The 18,660-nt window shown below is 45.2% G+C and overlaps 1 protein-coding gene across 1 annotated transcript in view; it reads right to left on the minus strand.

Annotated features, from left to right (window-relative positions):
- The window catches only part of cplx1 (complexin 1), a gene marked incomplete at both ends in the record, with an annotated part of 55,552 nt that extends 37,163 nt beyond the window's left edge, over positions 1-18,389 (minus strand). Inside the window, one exon of the mRNA XM_084469042.1 lies at positions 18,359-18,389. Coding sequence (XP_084325168.1) covers positions 18,359-18,389 — 31 coding nt within the window. The remainder of the gene's footprint in view (positions 1-18,358) is intronic.
- Between the last annotated feature and the right edge of the window lie 271 nt (positions 18,390-18,660).

The raw sequence follows: 18,660 nt of genomic DNA on the forward strand, positions 1-18,660 counted from the left end.
ACAAATAATCTGCAGTTAGATACAAACAATGCCTAACTGGAGAGAATGTGGTCAGTAGAAGATTGAATCAAACAGAGAAATGTATTCCATAGTACGGTCAACCTCACTGGAGTTGTGGTTTGAATTTGAGGACCCTACCATCACTTACATGACGCCATCAGATCAGCGATGGTGCTTGGGCATTTTCCACATTGGGCATGTTGTAGCTGGAGTCATAACATGGCACTGGCAGCCTGGGTCTTGTTTTCCTTGGCGTTGGGGACAACACTGCGCGACATATGAAGACACAGCAAGGTATTCCCCCAGCCTGCTGTACAGAGGCACAGGGCAAGGCCCCACCGCGGACCATAAGGGGATACAAGCACAGCTTTGCTTTTTGTTCCTTTGGACTTGATAAATTGATAAATATTAAATAGAATCTTTAGTCATTTAATTAGGAGAATTAAAGAATTGAAAGTAAATAGATGTCAGTTAATCTATCGCCGAATGAGGTAACAAAAAGGTTATTGGGCCTTTTGCCCACTGATGAAAGCCCTTGCAATTGCACTGCTATGAATATTAAATATTCATAGCAGTGCAAAATAGCAGTGCAATATATATATATATATATATATATATATATATATTAACTGGTTTGTATATCTGTAAAAAATGATCGCTTCGCGCCAAACAGCAGCCATGCTTACTTTTCTGAGAGTGAAGTTGTTTCTCAAGTTGTAGAAAAAGCCCTAAAAAATTAACTAACTGGGGCTTCCCGGTGGCTCACTGGGTAGAGCATACCATTAAGGCCTCGTCCTGGTCGTAGAGACCCGGGTTCGATCCTGCCCGTGATCCTTTGCTGCATGTCCTCCCCTCTGTATCCCATGTCTTTCTCACTCTAATAAAGTATAAAAATGCAATAATACATTTATAAAAATAAGATTAGATAACTTTATTTATACCGGGAGGTAGATTTGGTGTAGTTAAGTCAGCTGGCTTTCTCCACACATGACAGACAAGACATTTAAGACAGTTAAACATAACAAAATCACAGCAGTAGTGAAAGGGAAAGTGCAATTAATATATCCTATTGAATGACAGGGATCAGAGGAGAGGGGGATGATGATAAAAAAATAAAATATAATAATAATAAATTAGGGGGGAGGGGGTAGCTCTCATTACTTTAGTTTGGGGTCTGTTTTGTTCATCTCTCTAATGGCAGACAGGACAAAGCTCTCTTTATATCATACGTATACAGCTACGTAAGCATCGTGACCTCATAGCAGCTTGACACAGTGTAACCTGCTAATAAATCCAAGGAAAAAGAAGAATGCGACACAATGAACAAAGAGCAACAATGTAGAACGTCCAAGAAGTCACACTTTTGCACACAATTCTATTCAATAAACTAAGCTTTCGCCGTTGTTCAGAAATACCTTGCGGGTACTGTGTTTGCTTGTTATTATCCCCCCTGTCACATGGAAGTGACGATTCTGTCGACCAATCAACGGACGGCGTGTGTAGCTCAGACTTGCCGGCACCCTTTCAGGCGTCTCAGTACCCCAACGGAGGAGTACTGCGAGGCGAGTACGGCTCAATACGGCTCAGTCCGGATCACACCCACTTTTAGCGGTGGAAACGCGAACCGTGCCGCACCTTTGCAGACTGAACCGACCCGCACCCTCCGGTGGAAATGCGCCACTAGACCACCTAACTATTTGGTTAAGGGAGTTCTTGTTTTTAAGAGACAGATTGCTAAACCAACACACAAGACAAAAATATCAAATAGATTAAATAAAAGCACGGTAAAAGAGAGTCAGTAAAGTTCGATCAATGTGAAAATAAGACAGTTTCCTCAGACAGTACAGATGCTGGTTGCCCTTTTTGAACACAGCTTCACAATTTGCCTCAAATGTGAGCTTATTGTCAATGATTGTGCCTAGATATTTATATTTTTCCACAGTCTCCACTATCTGACCCTTTATGTCTGCGGGCGTCTGAACCTGAGGACGTTTCCTGAAATTAATAAATCAATAAATCAATTCATTGCGCGACGGTGGGTATTGCTGACCTATACCATCTCTAGCGTAAAACTACAATTTGCCGAAGATGGACTACAACAAGCACTCTTTTGATCCATGCGTTCTTGTATTGATTTCAATTAGGTTGTCGCCAACAGTGAGAATCACTTGGGTCATAACTGGAATATTTTAGGCCACTTGAATCCCAATTCACATGTGAAAAAAAGAGGCTAAACTTATGTTGATGTTGAAATAACTGCCCCAGTGGTCTTTCTTAAATGTGAAGTTGGCATTTTCTTTTCTTATGGTGTATATTATATGCTTACCAGCAATAAATGACTTAATTTAGATTCAAATAATTATGTTTCTGGAATTGGTATCCATTATTATCAATTGTATTTTCTTCTCTTCTCTTCTTCTGCTTTACCGCGTCTCTCATGTGTCTTCACGTAGAGTCGGTAAACTTCGTTGGTGGCCTGTTTCTTTAAATATTGCCGCCGTAAAGCATTATGGGATACCAATATCTCCTTTCCTTTTGTAACGGTTGGTCAGGAGTAACCTATGCTAAAGGAGGGTTAAAGGATGCATCGAGGCACCTTTCCTAAGCAATTTTTTTAGAATTCGAACCACCTTTCCTCCAAGTACTGCCGGGTCTTCTCGTTAGGAAAGGAAATTTCCTATGCAAAAAAGAGAATCCGTAGAGGTCCCAGGTCTATCAGGGTGTTCCTCATGGAAATCTCGGACCAAGCATGCATCAAAGATGTTGCTGCGGGGCTGCCAGCTACGCTCCTCAGGGCCATAACCTTCCCAGGCCACCAAGGACTGGTAACCCCGGCCCCGTCAGCGGTGGAATCAAAAAAAAAGTGAATCAAAAAAAAAGGTGAGCGAAAGTGAGAGCGAGTGTGAAAGTGAGTGCGCACAAAAGTGAGTGTGAGTGAGTGAGTACGAGCGAGCAAGTGTGAGTTTGAGAGTGAGTGTATGATGTAACCGTATAATTTATACTGTCTGAAAACTGCCAGCCTGTTATTTTGTCTAACCACAACATTGACAAAATAAGGGATGTTTTGTTGGATTTTATGCTGCATCATTTAGAACTGTTATTCTTGGACCATGCTGCACCATAATGTTGCATAATGTACCATAATGTGCCAAAATGTTTTTTTTTTTATGTACAAAGTGTTAACGGAATGCTCTGTTGGTTAATAAAGGAAATAGCCAAAATATGTTAATTGTACCAAATTTATTTGTGTGGAACCTGTTGACAATGTAGAATTATGTCAAACTAGATAGTAAAGACTGAATTGGATGAAAATCTTGTTTTGAATTGGCTCAATTCACAATCTTTGCTGTACTGTTATACAAGTTCATTAACTTGGATGAACTTAACATTTTGCTTTTAACCAACACAAATTTTGTGGAACCTGTTGACAAATAAACTTAATTAAAGTCAATTCTTAAATTTTTTGAGTGTACGAGTATGTGGTTGTTTTTCCTCGTCTTCTCTGGTGAGTTAGTTTCAAGGTGAGCAATCCTGTCCAGGGCCCTGTTTCCCGAAAGCATCGTTAGCCTAATGACGTCGTTAAAACCCTTGTACGATCATCGCAAAGTTTTCAGACCATTTCCCGAAAGCATCGTAGCGAAACAACGTCGTTAAAACCCTCGTAGCTAACGACGGCTCCAGGGGTACTCGTAGAGCGCTAAGAGTCACCAGCTGGACATTCCGTAATTCCGGACATTCCGGAATGTCCAGCTGGCGCTATTTCGCAATACCCCAAAAACAGTGGTTACCGCCAATATATTACTCGTGGACTACTGTTAGATTTAAACAGCAAAGACAGAGACATGTTAGAAGTCAACAAAAATATAACTCATTGCAGCAACTTAAAATTCCAAATGTAATGTACCGATCACGCCACGTCACGTCACAAGGCATATAATAAAATCAACAGGTGTAGGTGATTAATGACATCATACATCACATGGAGGAACTGGTTCTAATTAGCCCACATCCACCTGTGGTACTGTGGCAACCCCACACAGTCAGCCAGGGACAATCCCCTTCAGCACCATGGACAGCGCCCTCCCCGCAAACAGGTGGTAGACAATAGGTACATATCCCACTGCAAAGCTGCGCTAGATTGCCCGTCAAGTGTCCCCGGTTCAGGCAATCAGGGGGATCGGGGGCGCCTGCGGGAGACGGACAGGTGAAGAGACTTAAGGGCTGGAGACGGGACGGAACGGGAAGTGGACTAGCAGTGGAGAGTCAAGGCGGCGGATGAACGCTGCACATTACAAACAAACTAACAAACTAACTAACTCTTTTCGCTATCACCAGTGAGCCCTAGGCGACAGGAGTTGTACCCCCGCCGACCCTGACAACGGGCTTAACCAGGAGGCCCCTTCACCCTTATACCCCGTAGAGAAAGAACCTGAGTTATATTACATGTGTGTGTGTGTGTGTGTGTGTGTGTGTGAGATGGCATGCATTATTGCAAAAATGACCCCTCATGTGTTATCTCATATGTTAGTGTGTATATGTGTGTGTGTGTGTGTGTTTGTATCAAATTGATGTATGCATTTGTGTGTGTGAATCGATCGATTTTTGCATTGGATGCATTTTGTGTTTGTGTGTACTTCTGTATATTTGTGTATGCATTTGTGTTTGGAATTCAGTTCATTGTATTCTTGCAATTTTATGTGCGCATCAGTGTTTGAGTGTGTGTGCGCCGTGCGTTCATGGGGGGAGTTTAAAAGTGATTTGAGACTGTCAGGGAACCACCTCCACCTCACCTGGTCAGACAGGTGACGACGACTGAAGCCGTGATGAGAGGCCCACGGTCTGCCAAAGTGGCATACTGAAGGGGGTGGCCATGTTGGACAGCCATCTACAGAGTGCAGGGAGGATCGTCTGTTCCCTGGCAGACAGACCTTGGCCTCAGCTCAAAGGATGAGACATGGCTTCCACAGAGCCTAGCGGGAGGGTATGTTACAGCCAAGATGATCCAATAGTGGGCCTCGCGTCACCAGGGTTATTTTAGGCAGCTGTGGTTCCGTCAAGTGATGCCAAAAAACTTTAAATCCAATTTACCCAGTTGGTTGGAGTGGTAAACGTTAAATGGTCCGAAGTTCAATGGTGATTTTCTATCCACTGTGGCCACTTAAAGCACTTGAAGTTAATGCCTCACATTCACCCACCCAGCCACTCTCACACAAGCATGCACGCACGCACAGTTCAATACCGACAGCCGTGTTGGCATTGAACAGCACGAAGGAGGTAGGGTTGACTGCTTGCCTTATCTCATAAAAACAACAAGTTGAGTATATTAAGCAAAAAAAGACGCTCTCTTTCACCGGTAATGCAGTCGTTCGCAATATCAAGTGTGAATTAGTGTGTATGACCCTCATGGTCGAACCTCCTGATATACTAATGTGGAGAAAAGATGGGAGGACATGTGTGAAAAGGTCTTGTGTTATAGCAGAACTCTTGATCCAGCAGACCTTCTATGTTATAAAAAAAACGTATTGGGGACCACAGAGCCAGGGCCGGAAACCAAACACTGAAAGAGTTACGCCTTGTTTCTTGTTTTGTTAAGGAGATAATGTGCTGAAGAGAACATTATTTGTGCAAGTATAGGTAGCTTTCAGCAGCCATCAAGCTGCCATCTGATTTTAGATTAGTAACCTTTGTAACTTTAAATTACTAATCTTAAATCGTATTTGTGAGACTATTGTACTCTCACCAGACAGGTAGAGTCATTGCATTATAAGAGTCCTATGTTTACCTTGTATCACTGAAGTTGGAATGCTGCACAGCTGTATGGCTGGCGCTATAGTGGAGCCTTTGCAGTGCAATAGTCACTAAAGTGCTATTCACTGCTTACTTTGTGTCCAACCAAGCCACTCTCAACTAGTAATAGAGCCACCGGCTGACCTCTTTACGTCCCCAGCAACAACAAACACCAGCAACAACAAAACCTGACGCTCCATTCTTCCAAGCCGTATGCAGACTCCTCCAGCGGCGGAGCCCCTCCAGCGGCGGGGCTCCTCCAGCGGTGGAGCCCCTCCAGCAGTCAGACTAACCCAATAATTTGATTTTCTTGAGCGTCATGTAAACGCACTGGACAGACCTGGATCAAGCGATAGGTGAACAATCAAGTTTGATTTCTATATAGGGATCCTTTCCATAATGCTATAATATAATCAGAGCCTGTCAGTAAAACAGGCACTATTAGAGAACGTACATTGACATTGAACGTTGACGTACATGTTGACATTATTGCCCCAAAGGATTACTTTGCAGCCCGTTTTCGCGGATTGCTGCTGCAGTGTTCTCACGCTGGTCCAATTTGATTTTTTTTTACTGAATTAGTCCCTTAGACCCAAAATGATCGAAAATAATTTTCCTTTAACTTGAGCTGCTTAGGTTATCTTTTTGGTTGTGTGGGTGTGTGTTTGTGCATGAGCAATTTCGTGGCCATGTGTGTGAAAATGTCAATGGTGACTTGGTGAATGTTTATTTGTCATGACAGTGATGGCGGTAATTCTAACACTGTTAGCACCCATTAGTGATGGCTCGTTCGTGAACGAATCAGTTCGAACGAACGACTCTTTAACATGAACGAACCGACCTGATCCCCGTTTCAGTTCATCTCGTTCGTATCGTTCGTTCGCCGAGACTCGACTCCCAGCTCCACCCACTAGTCACTGAGTCGCGAGTTGCCGTTCGTTCACTGACTGTGTTTAGCGGTGAAGACTCGAGGACTGAGACGTCCTGATTCGAACATGAAGCGCTCCTCAGCTAAAAGGAACTTAGTTAATGTTGATTGATGACCGTTTGCATCATTGCACGATCATGATTCATTTGAGAATGAGAACGAGGGAGGAGCCGAGTCTGACCGACTCGGCTGAGAACCATGATTCACCGCTACCGGAAATGCGAACGAACGAACGACTCTTCTTGGCGAACTGACCGACGCAAACTGATTTATTCAAACGAATCATGAAATCCACCACTAGCACCCATTAGCTTCTACTCATATACATCTAGCTAGTGGGACGTTTTTTTTCCAAGTAAGTGCTGCATCACTGGTGCAACAGGTGAAAAAATAGTTTGTTATAAATTGCCAAATCCAAACACACATCCATGCAAATTTGATGCAGCTATAATCAATCTATCCAATTGCTTTCCGGCCCCTTCCGGGCCCAAGACGTTGAGACCCAGGGCCAAACCTGGTGTGGCCAGGTTGGCCTCAACGTGAGGAGAAATTAAAATTATATTATATATTATATTACTTATAAGGTAATTAAAAGCATGCCAGTCCAGCTCGGGAACACATACACTCACACACACAAGGTTGTGTTTGTGCTACGTAAGCAGACAGTAAGCTTAAGAAAGGGTTGTGCTCATAGAAACACACTGTGCTGAAGTATGGAGCCCACCTGCGTGTATAGCTTCCCAGATTTCCAGGCTGATATTAGGATAATGTAAAAAGACACCCGAACACAAGAGCAGAGACTTATTAACTTATTTTACACATTTAAGGATTTCTGTATTGTAGCTTAAAAATCTTGTATTAGTTAGCGCTCAGGTTGGGGACAACTACATTTTATATTCTATATAGATATAACATATTATATTATATATAATTATATATATATAATTTATGTCGAATAAAACAAATCACACATTTCTTCATGCTGGTCTTTTGCTCTTATTATTCTTGTATTTGCCCTTCTATTTGGAAGAAATGTGAAGGATTCATTCTTCTTATGAATATAATAGTTCCATTTCTTTGCTTCAAGGCAATATGGTGACCAGGAATTCTGGGAAATGGCTAAGAACTGTAATCTGCGCTTACAACATGCATGACTGAACCCAGAGTGAGAGATTCCTCACTGACAGAGCTGCGGGTACCAAGGCTTTTAGCTGGCTCTGTGTGTGTTTCTTACACTGGGCTGCCAGTGCATTCCTCTCACGTTCCACAGAGGATTTATTCATAATGCCCCCCCTTCCTGCCCGCCTGTGCACCCTTTCATGTTGACAGCGGAAATCTATGATTGACAGTCCATTTCTGCCACTTGGGGAGTCCGACACACACACACACACACACACACACACACACACACACACACACACACACACACACACACACACACACACACACACACACACACACAAATACAAACCCTCCCCACCCTCCATCCCCAACATCACCAACCACCACTTCCACTACCTTTACTCCAACCCAGTTGCTGTTGCAAGGCAGAAAAGGGGTGCTGGCGTGTCAATCTGACATCATTGTGTCCCAATAGAGCGCAACACTGTGGTTCCAGAAGTAAAAATTTTAGTAGTAAAAAAGTAAAAAAAAAAATTGATTAAAAAGCATTATGTCGTAACCATCCAAGGTATACTTACGAGCCGTTATATTGTGAAACAATGGTATATGCTGCTGCAGAAGCCCAAGAAAAACATGTTATGTCATTTAAAAGCACTACACTACCCACAATCCGAAAGTGTAACACAACGTCTTTGATTGGTGGAGTTGGCTGTTACCATAACAGTGAGTTGTTGTAAGCCAAAGGTCAACCATATATTATGAATTTGGAAAGAGACTAACCTGGTGCCTATTTTCTGAGTGCAGTAGCCTATGAGCGGTTAGCTTGCTAAGATCGCCTAGCTATGGATCCAAAGAAGAGAAAGATATATAGGCTGAAAACAACATCATACAGCCATGATATTCAGAAGCTCTGCAACGAAATTCAGAAACAAAAATCCTGTTCAAAAATCCCATTAAACTGGATGAGAAAGGTAGGATGTGTTTGATTATCTCATTATGGCAAGTTGTGGGTCATTTTTCTTAGAAAAAACCCTGAGCTAATATTGTTTTTTGCTCATGCACGCCCACAAGACTACTTAGCACTGAACTGGACAGTCAAATTTCAATTGTTTGAAATGTTTACCTGTGTTGTTATTTTAAAGAATGTTTAATTTTCAAATTCAGGGTTAGCACTTAGCATTTGCACAATCATGGACTGAAACTGCAGAGCTTGGCTGACTCATTTTCGACTTAAAAAACGGTTGATTTTTCCTGCTTTCCTCCCTCATGTCTTAAAAAAAGTTGCTTGCTTTGTAGCCTGTTTTATTGCAATTGCATATATTCATTGCATGAATTCAAATTGTTGTTTATGCCTATGCAGGCTATTTAATTACTAAAGTAGCTAAATAGCCTGTTACAAAAAAATTATATGCGGCCCCAGACAGCTATCCATACCCAAATTCTAACCAAAAATGGCCCTTTACAAAGAAAAGGTTGCCGACCCCTGATATAGAATACAGGGGTGTAGCCATCATTTCAGAAGTGAGGGGGACAGATTGTTTAGGAGTAAGCCGACTTCTATTGAGTGATTTATCATCCTCACATTCAATTGCGCCTCTCTTTAGTGGCTGAATAACCAAATAACCTCAAACAGCTACAGTACGGCACAGACTCAGAGCTGCCAAACTCAGTAAAACATTGTTTCTATTAGCAGTTATGTTAAGTCAATAGCACAAAAACTGGCATGGAAGTGACAAGGTAACTGGGTAATAAGCCACATCATTTATTGGCATGAAAACAAAAAGTGACATCACACTGAAAACAAGTATCATATTCTGCAGGCTCTCCTGATAGAACTATATTACATTACAAAATAATATTGTGATGGACGACCTCTGAGGACAGTTAAAGTGGCTGTCTCAGAAGCAGCCAATCAGAACTACACTACGCTAGTAAGGAAGCCCCCCTGTAAATATAATACAAGCTAGGGCTGAACGATTAATCAAATTCAAATCGAAATCGCGATGTTATAGAACACGATACGCAAATCGCAAAGGCTGCGAAAAAAATAAAAATAAAACTTTTTTTTTGTTACCTTTACTGACGAGATCAGTAAGATTTATATTTAATCTTCTTTTACAATTCAATAGTAAAATAAAGATGTTATATCAATTCATCTCAACACATCGGCCTGGCCTAAAGGAAAGAGCAGTTTATATGTTGAATGCTTCCAATGTTGTGTTGTGTGTCATACTAAAGAATGATTGCTTTTTTAGTGTATAATAATACAGAACATAAGGAACTTTAAATTAATAATTAAAAAAATTGCATATGAAATCGCAATCGCAATATTGTATTGTATCGCAATATAATATTTGGGAAAATGTGTGTGACGTAGTAGGACAGGTGTGTTGTGGGTGGGAAAAACAAATGAGCTTGTGAGAATCAGTCGGAGTCTACGGTTTTGAATGGAATAGTAGCGCAGTCCATGCTCCAGCTGGAAGCTAGCAAGCAAACACTTGTATTGCCCATGAATGTACCACTGTGAATGAATAAAGCCTGGGTTTATTGCTGCAACCAACCGACGCCTCACTGTGTGTGCTTCGGCTCTGTTAACCCGGACCACTAGACGCAAGTTACCTGCAACGAGCCGTTATTAGTATGAGACCAGCTCTCTCCCAACTACGGTTCGGAGCGTGGAAGCTGAAAAGGTAACACTGGGGGCTCGTCCGGGATTTAACAAAGCAAGAAGAAAAGTGTGAGAAAAAGAAAAGTTACGTCGGACGGTCGGACGCAGAATGATGGCGCTCGGAGCTAGAGCCAAAGGTACCACTAATGTTAACGCTTGGAATAAGAGGCCTGTCGAGATGGAAACCCCAAACGTAAGCGCCACCAACCCATTTTTAATGGATATAAGAGACACTAATATGGACGGTCGATACGCCGACTGCACTAACCCCTCCGTGGCTAGCATGGCGCTAACGTTAGCCACGGACGGAGCGACAGTTCGCGGCCAGACGCCGTCGCTCGACCTAGCTTTACCCCCCACGCCACCGCCATCACGGTTGACTAACCCGTTCCTAACGCCCGTGGAATATGAAGCAGACGGTGAGTCCCCATACTTTCATCAGCAAGTCTGTGACTGTTCGAAACATATGGCAGCTAACCCAGTTGTAGCTTTACCTTACGTGTTGAAAAATAGCCCTGCTCAAACGTTTGCGCCACGTGCCGCTAATAGCTAGCTAACCCGTTCACCCCTGTGAACTGCACGGTACAAAACCCTTTTGCCCCGGTCCACGCACCGTTTCCCCAGTTCACTTCGTCACCGTTTCCACCCTGCATAACCCAGCCTGTGGAACGTTGTGGAGGAATAAGCTATGATGATAATTATGCCCCACACCGTGACCCCTGCCAATATGGCCAGTCAGCTGTGAGAGGGGCCAAGTCGGTGCCACAGTCATCACACATAGCGCCAGACGTCGTAGCAATGCACACTAGTGACGATGAGCATTATGGATATAAAGAGAGAATTCCAATATTGAAGCCAGGCCATTTCGATGGAACGGCCTCCTGGAAAGACTTTATTCACTGTTTCGAAAGCTGTGCAAGGGCAAACCATTGGTCGGAGGCGACAATGGCGGTTCAACTGAGATTCAGCCTGACTGGCGCGGCTGGAGCTATCGTCCATAAAAACCCCAGATCTGACCACTGGAGCTACCGGCAGATTGTGGCAGAAGTAGAGACTGCCTAGTGAGCACGCGGCAGCCATCGGCATTGAACTAAGACGGAGGGTTAGGGGGCAGAACGAAGCGCTGCATCTCTTAAGGGATGATATCTACGAGAAAGTGTCCATTGTGTATGCTGATCGTACAGAGCTGGAGCAGGACGCCATCAGAGGTCTTCACCAATGCTCTGGCCGACGCCGATGTGGTGCAAAAACTTCTAGAGAAACAGCCACCCACCCTGTCTGGAGCATATGACATCGCACACAGCTACGAGACCACCAGGAGGGCCACCAGAACAGTCACACAATTCATGCAGCCTGGCCAACGCAGTATTGTGAATCAGGGAGCCAGGGCCGCCACGGTACGTGAAAATAACAGCATGCCAGCTTGTGTGGAGCCAGTGGGGGTAGCTGTTTGGTCCATCGACTCGCCAGAGAGGGCTCAGAGATTTAGGGTGTACCAGTACACCCAGAAGGGGGTGTACCAGTACATCCAGAAGATCCAAAAGGTGACTGAGTGGCCCACACCCCAAAACGTCTCTGAAGTGTGTCAGTTTGTCGACCTGGCTTCGTACTACCGACGCTTCGTCAAAGATTTCGCCATAGTTGCCAAGCCCCTCCACAAACTCACCAAAAAGTATGTGCGCTTTAACTGGGCAGATGAATGCCAGGAGGCGTTTGAGCAGCTGAAAAGCCGGTTGACGTCAGCACCGGTGCTGGGCTATCCCCTCGACAGTGGCGAGTTGCTCCTCGACACAGACGCCAGTGACTGGGGAATCTGAGTAGTCCTCTCTCAAGTGCAAGAAGGTGAGGAGAGCGTGCTTGCTTATGGGAGCAGGAGATTGTCGGCCACTGAGCAAAACTACTGCACCACCAGAAGAGAACTTCTGGCAGCTGTTGAGTTCACCTCTGATTTCCGGCAGTACCTGCTAGGGAGATCATTCATCATACGGACTGACCACAGCAGCCTGCGCTGGTTGACCCGGATGAGGGAGCCTGAGGGCCAGCTTGCTCGCTGGCTTGAAAAACTGGCAGAGTACGAATTCCAAGTGATCCATCATCCAGGGAGACACCACCAAAATGCGGACTCGCTCTCCAGAAGACCCTGCCGGACGTCGTGCCCATGCACAGTGCCAGAGCCTAGCCTCAGTAACCAGCTTCAGCACAAAGGGATTCAGTGCAACATGGATGACAGTCCAGCTGCAGAGGAGGCCGGGGAAACTCCTGCAGAGCAACCTCCAGTGGGGGTAGTGGTGTCCGAAGGTAGCTATGGAGGCGGCCCCGCTGTCGAGTCTAAGTATCTTCCAGTGGGGGTAGTGGACACTTTCAGTGACAATCAAGCTGGCTCTCTGTTCCATCCAGGTGTCTACAGGGTGAGTGAGCCAGCCCAAACCAACCTGTTCGGTGGCTGGACCCAAGAGCAGTTAATCAGTGCCCAGGAAGCTGACCCAGATATAGCACCAGTAAGGAAGTGGATGGAGATGGGGAGGGGCAGGCCACCCTGGGCTGACATAGCACCCTACAGCCCTGCCACCAAAGCCTATTGTTCGCAGTGGAAAAGGCTCTACCAGAAAAACTGAGTTCTGCTGAGGAAATTTTACTGCACAGATGGAAAGGTGGAAAGGTGAGGCAACAGATCCTGTTGCCTCAAGAGTACTGCACCTCAGTGACAGGAGAATTACACAATCGCCCAGTCGGTGGCCACTTTGGAGGAGAAAGGACACTCGCCCGTCTCAAGGCCCGGTACTACTGGTACAATATGAGAGATGACGTCACTCTGTGGTGCCGCACCTGCACCCGCTGTGCTGCAAAAGCACGCCCGAAGAAAACACCTCAAGCCACCATGGGCACAGTGCGAGTTGGCACCCCCTTCAAACGCATCGCAGTCCGCATCGGGTCCGCTAAATGAAACCGAAAGGCACAGCCGCTACATAATAGTGGTATAAGACTACTTCAGCAAATGGGTGGAAGCCTACCCGGTTCCACAGCTCCACAGTGCCTACACAGCGACCAAGGTACCAATTTCGAGTCAACTGTGTTCCAGGGAATGTGTGAGCTGCTGGGAATCGACAAGACCCGGACCACGCCGTTTCGCCCCCAGTCAGACGGGGGCGTAGAACGCTTAGTAGAACGCTTCAATGCCACTCTGCAGAAAATCATAGCCACCACGGCAGAACGATGTCACTGGGACTGGGACATTATGATCCCATATGCAGTCATGGCTTACCGTGCAACTAAACACAGCTCCACGGGCCTGACGCATAACATAATGTTGTTTGGACGGGAAATTACAGAGCTGGTGGATCTTGTTGCTGGGTTGCCACCGAACCCAGACAACACTACTATCCCTCCATCCTATGTCGTACAGCTCAGGGAAAGGCTCAAGCTATCTCACCAGTTGGCCCGGGAGGCACTGGGAAAATCTGTTGAGCGCGCCAAACAACAGTATGACAAAAATGTTTGCAGAGTCCAACACAAAGTGGGTGATGCAGTATGGTTCCTGGTAAAAGGTACCAAGAGAGTAAAGAATAAAGCGCGGAAGTTCCTGCCTTCCTACGAGGGTCCGTACTTCATCGTGGGTGTACTGGACGACTTGGTCTACCGGTTCATCATGGCAAGCTCAAAGCTTACAATTCCAGAACAACACTAGACAACGGCTGGGTCTTTCAAGAGGCTGAAATGTGGGCACCAGGGGAGGCACCACCCCCGTCGTCAGACCCCGGCTCTTCAGAAATCAACATCAGTCCCCTCGACCTTTGGGGCACATCGCCAGGGATGGAGGACCCTGTTGTGGAGGCCCTTCCAGGTCTTTTCTCTCCGCCACCGTCATCGACAGCTTCGCCGAGCTGCATCCAGGTCCCTTGCCACCCCGCTGAGCCTTCGCCAGATGAGGCTGGGACCCAGCATAAGGCAAGGGGACCAGCTGCTGGTCCTCTTTTGAACTCCACCCCTCTGCGTCGACCCCAGAGGGTCCGCAGAGCTCCTGACATGTTTGGTGACTGGATTGGTCACTGAGCATATTTGCTTTAGGTTGGGTGTAGGCCCTCCTCAGAGGAAAAGAGTTCCAGTAAAATGAAATAAAAACCAAAAGAGTTCCTGTATTGTATTGTTTTTGCACTTAAGAACCTGCACCTTGGAGTCACCTTACGCTTATGTTAAGGGTATTGGTTAAAGTAGTGGTCACATTTTTCCCATTGGATGTGTTAGTGTCATGTTTATGACATTTGCTTACATGTATGAAAGAAGGAGTATGCAATATGCTTTAATTGACGTTTATGGACATTGCCTTTTCACCTTAACTTTCCACTGGAGGAGGACCCCCTTCAGGGACTGTGGTTATGGTTGGGGATGTTTGTATAATGACTAATGTCTAATTAGTCATTATGTCTAATTATGTCTAATTAATTATGTCTAATTAATATTTTCCTGTGTACCATGTAATGATGCTGGAGATATGGTAAAGGTTTGATCATTCTCCAGAGTGGGGGTAGTGTTGCAATCTCAGCCTCCCCCTGGCGGCCTGTTGGGGAAAATGTGTGTGACGTAGTAGGACAGGTGTGTTGTGGGTGGGAAAAACAAATGAGCTTGTGAGAATCAGTCGGAGTCTACGGTTTTGAATGGAATAGTAGCGCAGTCCATGCTCCAGCTGGAAGCTAGCAAGCAAACACTTGTATTGCCCATGAATGTACCACTGTGAATGAATAAAGCCAGAGTTTATTGCTGCAACCAACCGACGCCTCACTGTGTGCGCTTCGGCTCTGTTAACTTGGACCACTAGACGCAAGTTACCTGCAACAAGCCGTTATTAGTATGAGACCAGCTCGCTCCCAACTACGGTTCGGAGCATGGAAGGTGAAAAGGTAACACAAGCATGTACACATCTAGCCTAAGTGAAGCACCCAAACGTGTTTCTGCGCCTCTCATTATTTGTCAAAATGACTTTGTGTGCCGATTCTGCCAAAGTATTTAGGGTGATGGCGCAATGAACATAAAGATGGTAGTACCACTTTGGTGTCAGTGATAAGACATTGTTGTGTGAATTAGGTATGACCATCAATGTTTCTTCAAACTCCTTTCATAAAGTTCAGACACATTGATTCCAACAGGGGAAAGGGCTACAAATCTATTGTTTACATTCCTAATTCTAAATGCTTCGGCAGAATCGCAACAGTCATTTTCACAAATTACATTGGTAACAGAGGCTTTAGGGAATCACATACACTCATGTAGCACACACACCTGCATATGCACACACACACACACACACGCACGCGCACACACACACACCCACACACACACACACACACACACACACACACACACACACACACACACACACACATACATACACACACGCACACATGCACAAACACAGACACACACAGAAACACACACACACAAACACCCATTTGGTGTTTGGAAGAATCTCTTCGCCCTTGGAAGAGAGCGAGCGTAAGAGATGCATGGCGATTGAGACTGATGGAGATAGAGCAAAGGTAGATATATAGAGATGGAGAGAAGAGATCAAGAGAGGAAAAAAAAGAAAGGAGATGGAGGGATGGAGAGATGAGTATACCAAGATAGTAGAGAACGGATACACTCACACAAATAGAAAAACAAATTAACACGCACATGAATACCAACACATACACCAGGCATTTAAGATTAACGGAACAAGGTATCATGTTGATTTATTGCAGAGATGGTGGTGGTGTGTGGTTAGACTTTGACCTTTCCATTTGAGGAGCTTCTATTTAGTTAATTTGTGATTATTTTAGGCGGACCCTTGAACAACCCTCAGAGGGCTCCCAAGCCACATTTTGAGAAACCTAATTAGCAGCACAGGGAGAGACAAGTATATAGTCCTGCGTGCGTGTGTGTGTGTGTGTGTGTGTGTGTGTGTGTGTGTGTGTGTGTGTGTGTGCAGGTGTAGGTGAGAGTTTGTTTGAGTCTGTATGTGAGTGCGTGTGTGTGTTCACGTGTGTGTGTGTGTGTGTGTGTGTGTGTGTGTGTGTGTGTGTGTGTGTGTGTGTGTGTGTGTGTTCACGTGTGTGAGGAGGAGGGGGGGTTGTGTGAGTGTGTGCATGAATTCATGTGTGAGTGACACCTGCTGACCTTTATGTCATGCTCTTAAATGATATGGTCAATCTATCTCCTGTGTAGCAGAAAGGCCTAGACTTTGTATATTTGAGAGTCATTCATCAGCAGAGAGAGAGAGGGAGAGTGATTTATCATCACAGCGAGAGAGAGAGAGCGAGGAAGGGAGCGAGGAAAGAGTATTTTATTAGAAGAGAAAGAACGAGAGATCGGGCAAGAGATGGAGAAGAAAAAGAGTGTGAGGGATGGAGATAAGAGAGTTACAGGGCCGAACAAGGGACAAATACAAGAAAAGGCGAATAGTGAGACAGCACAGATGAGAGAGCACAGATAAGGGGAGGGAAATAGAGTGAGAAAATGACAGAGAGTAATAGATAGAAAGAGAGCGAGAGAGAAAGAGTGAGTACGAGAGAGAACAAGAGAGAGGAAAAAAGAGAGAAAGAGAGAAAGAGAGAGGGCACAAGAGAGAACGAGAGAGAACGGAAAAAAATGAGAGAGAGAGAGAGAGAGAGCGAGAGAGAGAGAGAACACCCCAGAGCTAATCGAATGCACAAACTCATTACTCCTCAGGGAGGAAGAAAGAGAAGCAGCAGCATTTTCCCGTCGAAAGAAAGTTATCTCTAGCCTCAGGTAGGAGGCAGGGCTCACGCTGCCAACGCTACCCGCTGGCAGCGCACCCCGCCTGGGCAGGGTTCAGCTCCTGTCTGCCGTGCACTGACACACACACGTCTCTCAGTGTTTTTATCCAGACAAATACTTACAAATACAAATACAAATATAATAGTAAAAATATGTGTGTGTGTGTGTGTGTGTGTGTGTGTGTGTGTGTGTGTGTGTGTGTGTGTGTGTGTGTGTGTGTGTAATGCAGCACGGCTTGTGAATAAAACCATAATCTCCATTTTATGCTAAACCCCCACTCACACCCCCAACACCAACGCCACCGCCACCTTCCCCACATCCATTCGCCATAGACAACATCTGTATGTTATTACCCAATCCCGTGACTTTATCAACACATCCATATATGCAGGCAGTTAGTCATTAGCCATGCGTCCCATTTTCACGGCAGAATGTTGAATTTTTCAGGATTAAATTCGATCCTCTGTGATTGTTTGTCGTGTTGTTTGGTGCAAAAGGCGCAGTATTGCTTGTTGTGATAACTGCCATTCGCGGGGCCACGGGGCTCCAGGGCTGCACGTAGCATTGCAGCAGAACGCAGAGCTACGGTCAACCCTATGTTACAAATCACCAGCCTGTTACAGTAAGCCAGCTCGGGTCTCCCTCGGGGCTTTTAACATGTGTATGTGTGTGCCAGTGGGTGCTTCAGTGTGTGTGCGCAGATAACTCTGCAGATGCGTGTGCAATGCACGATGCGGAGAAGAAAAAGAGGGACACGCACGCGCTCTACTGCCGTCCGTGTATAGGCTACTACCACGGGCGGGAGAGTGGCCACCCATCATTGGAAGAGAGAGGAGAAGATGAAATTAGCAAGTTCGTTTGTTTTCGTCCGCTGGCACCAGATCTCGATTTAAGCAATCAAAAGGATTTGACAAAAGTCTGGATTACATCGTTTTTTTGTCTTCAAGCAAAATTGAAAATATTGCCTTGAAAAATGCGCAAACCGTGCTCATTCAACACATGCTCTCCACTCCCATTTACTTTCTCTTCGTTCAAAACTCGCTCCGTCTCTGAGACCCAAACAAAGTGGAACTAGAACTCACCTCCCAGCGCTTGTTTCATCACGAAATTCATCTCGATGGCTTTTACTTCCTCGCCTCCTTTATCCGCTCGATGTTACATTCACTGCAGCCACGCCAAGAGTAGCACCTGTTAAGTACAGTGTACAACAAACAATTACATTTACAATTTATTTTTTAATATCCGGAATCAAACGACAGTTCCAATGAAATGCATACAGCATTTGAACCGTGGCGCGTCTAGTGAAACAAAGCTACTGACTAGTTAGTGTTAGGGGGGTATGGGTCTCCAATGCGTCAAACAAAGGGCGACAAGGTCAAATATT

Source organism: Micromesistius poutassou (assembly GCF_964030765.1).
Source record: "Micromesistius poutassou genome assembly, chromosome: 6".
Taxonomy (NCBI): Eukaryota; Metazoa; Chordata; class Actinopteri; order Gadiformes; family Gadidae; genus Micromesistius; species Micromesistius poutassou.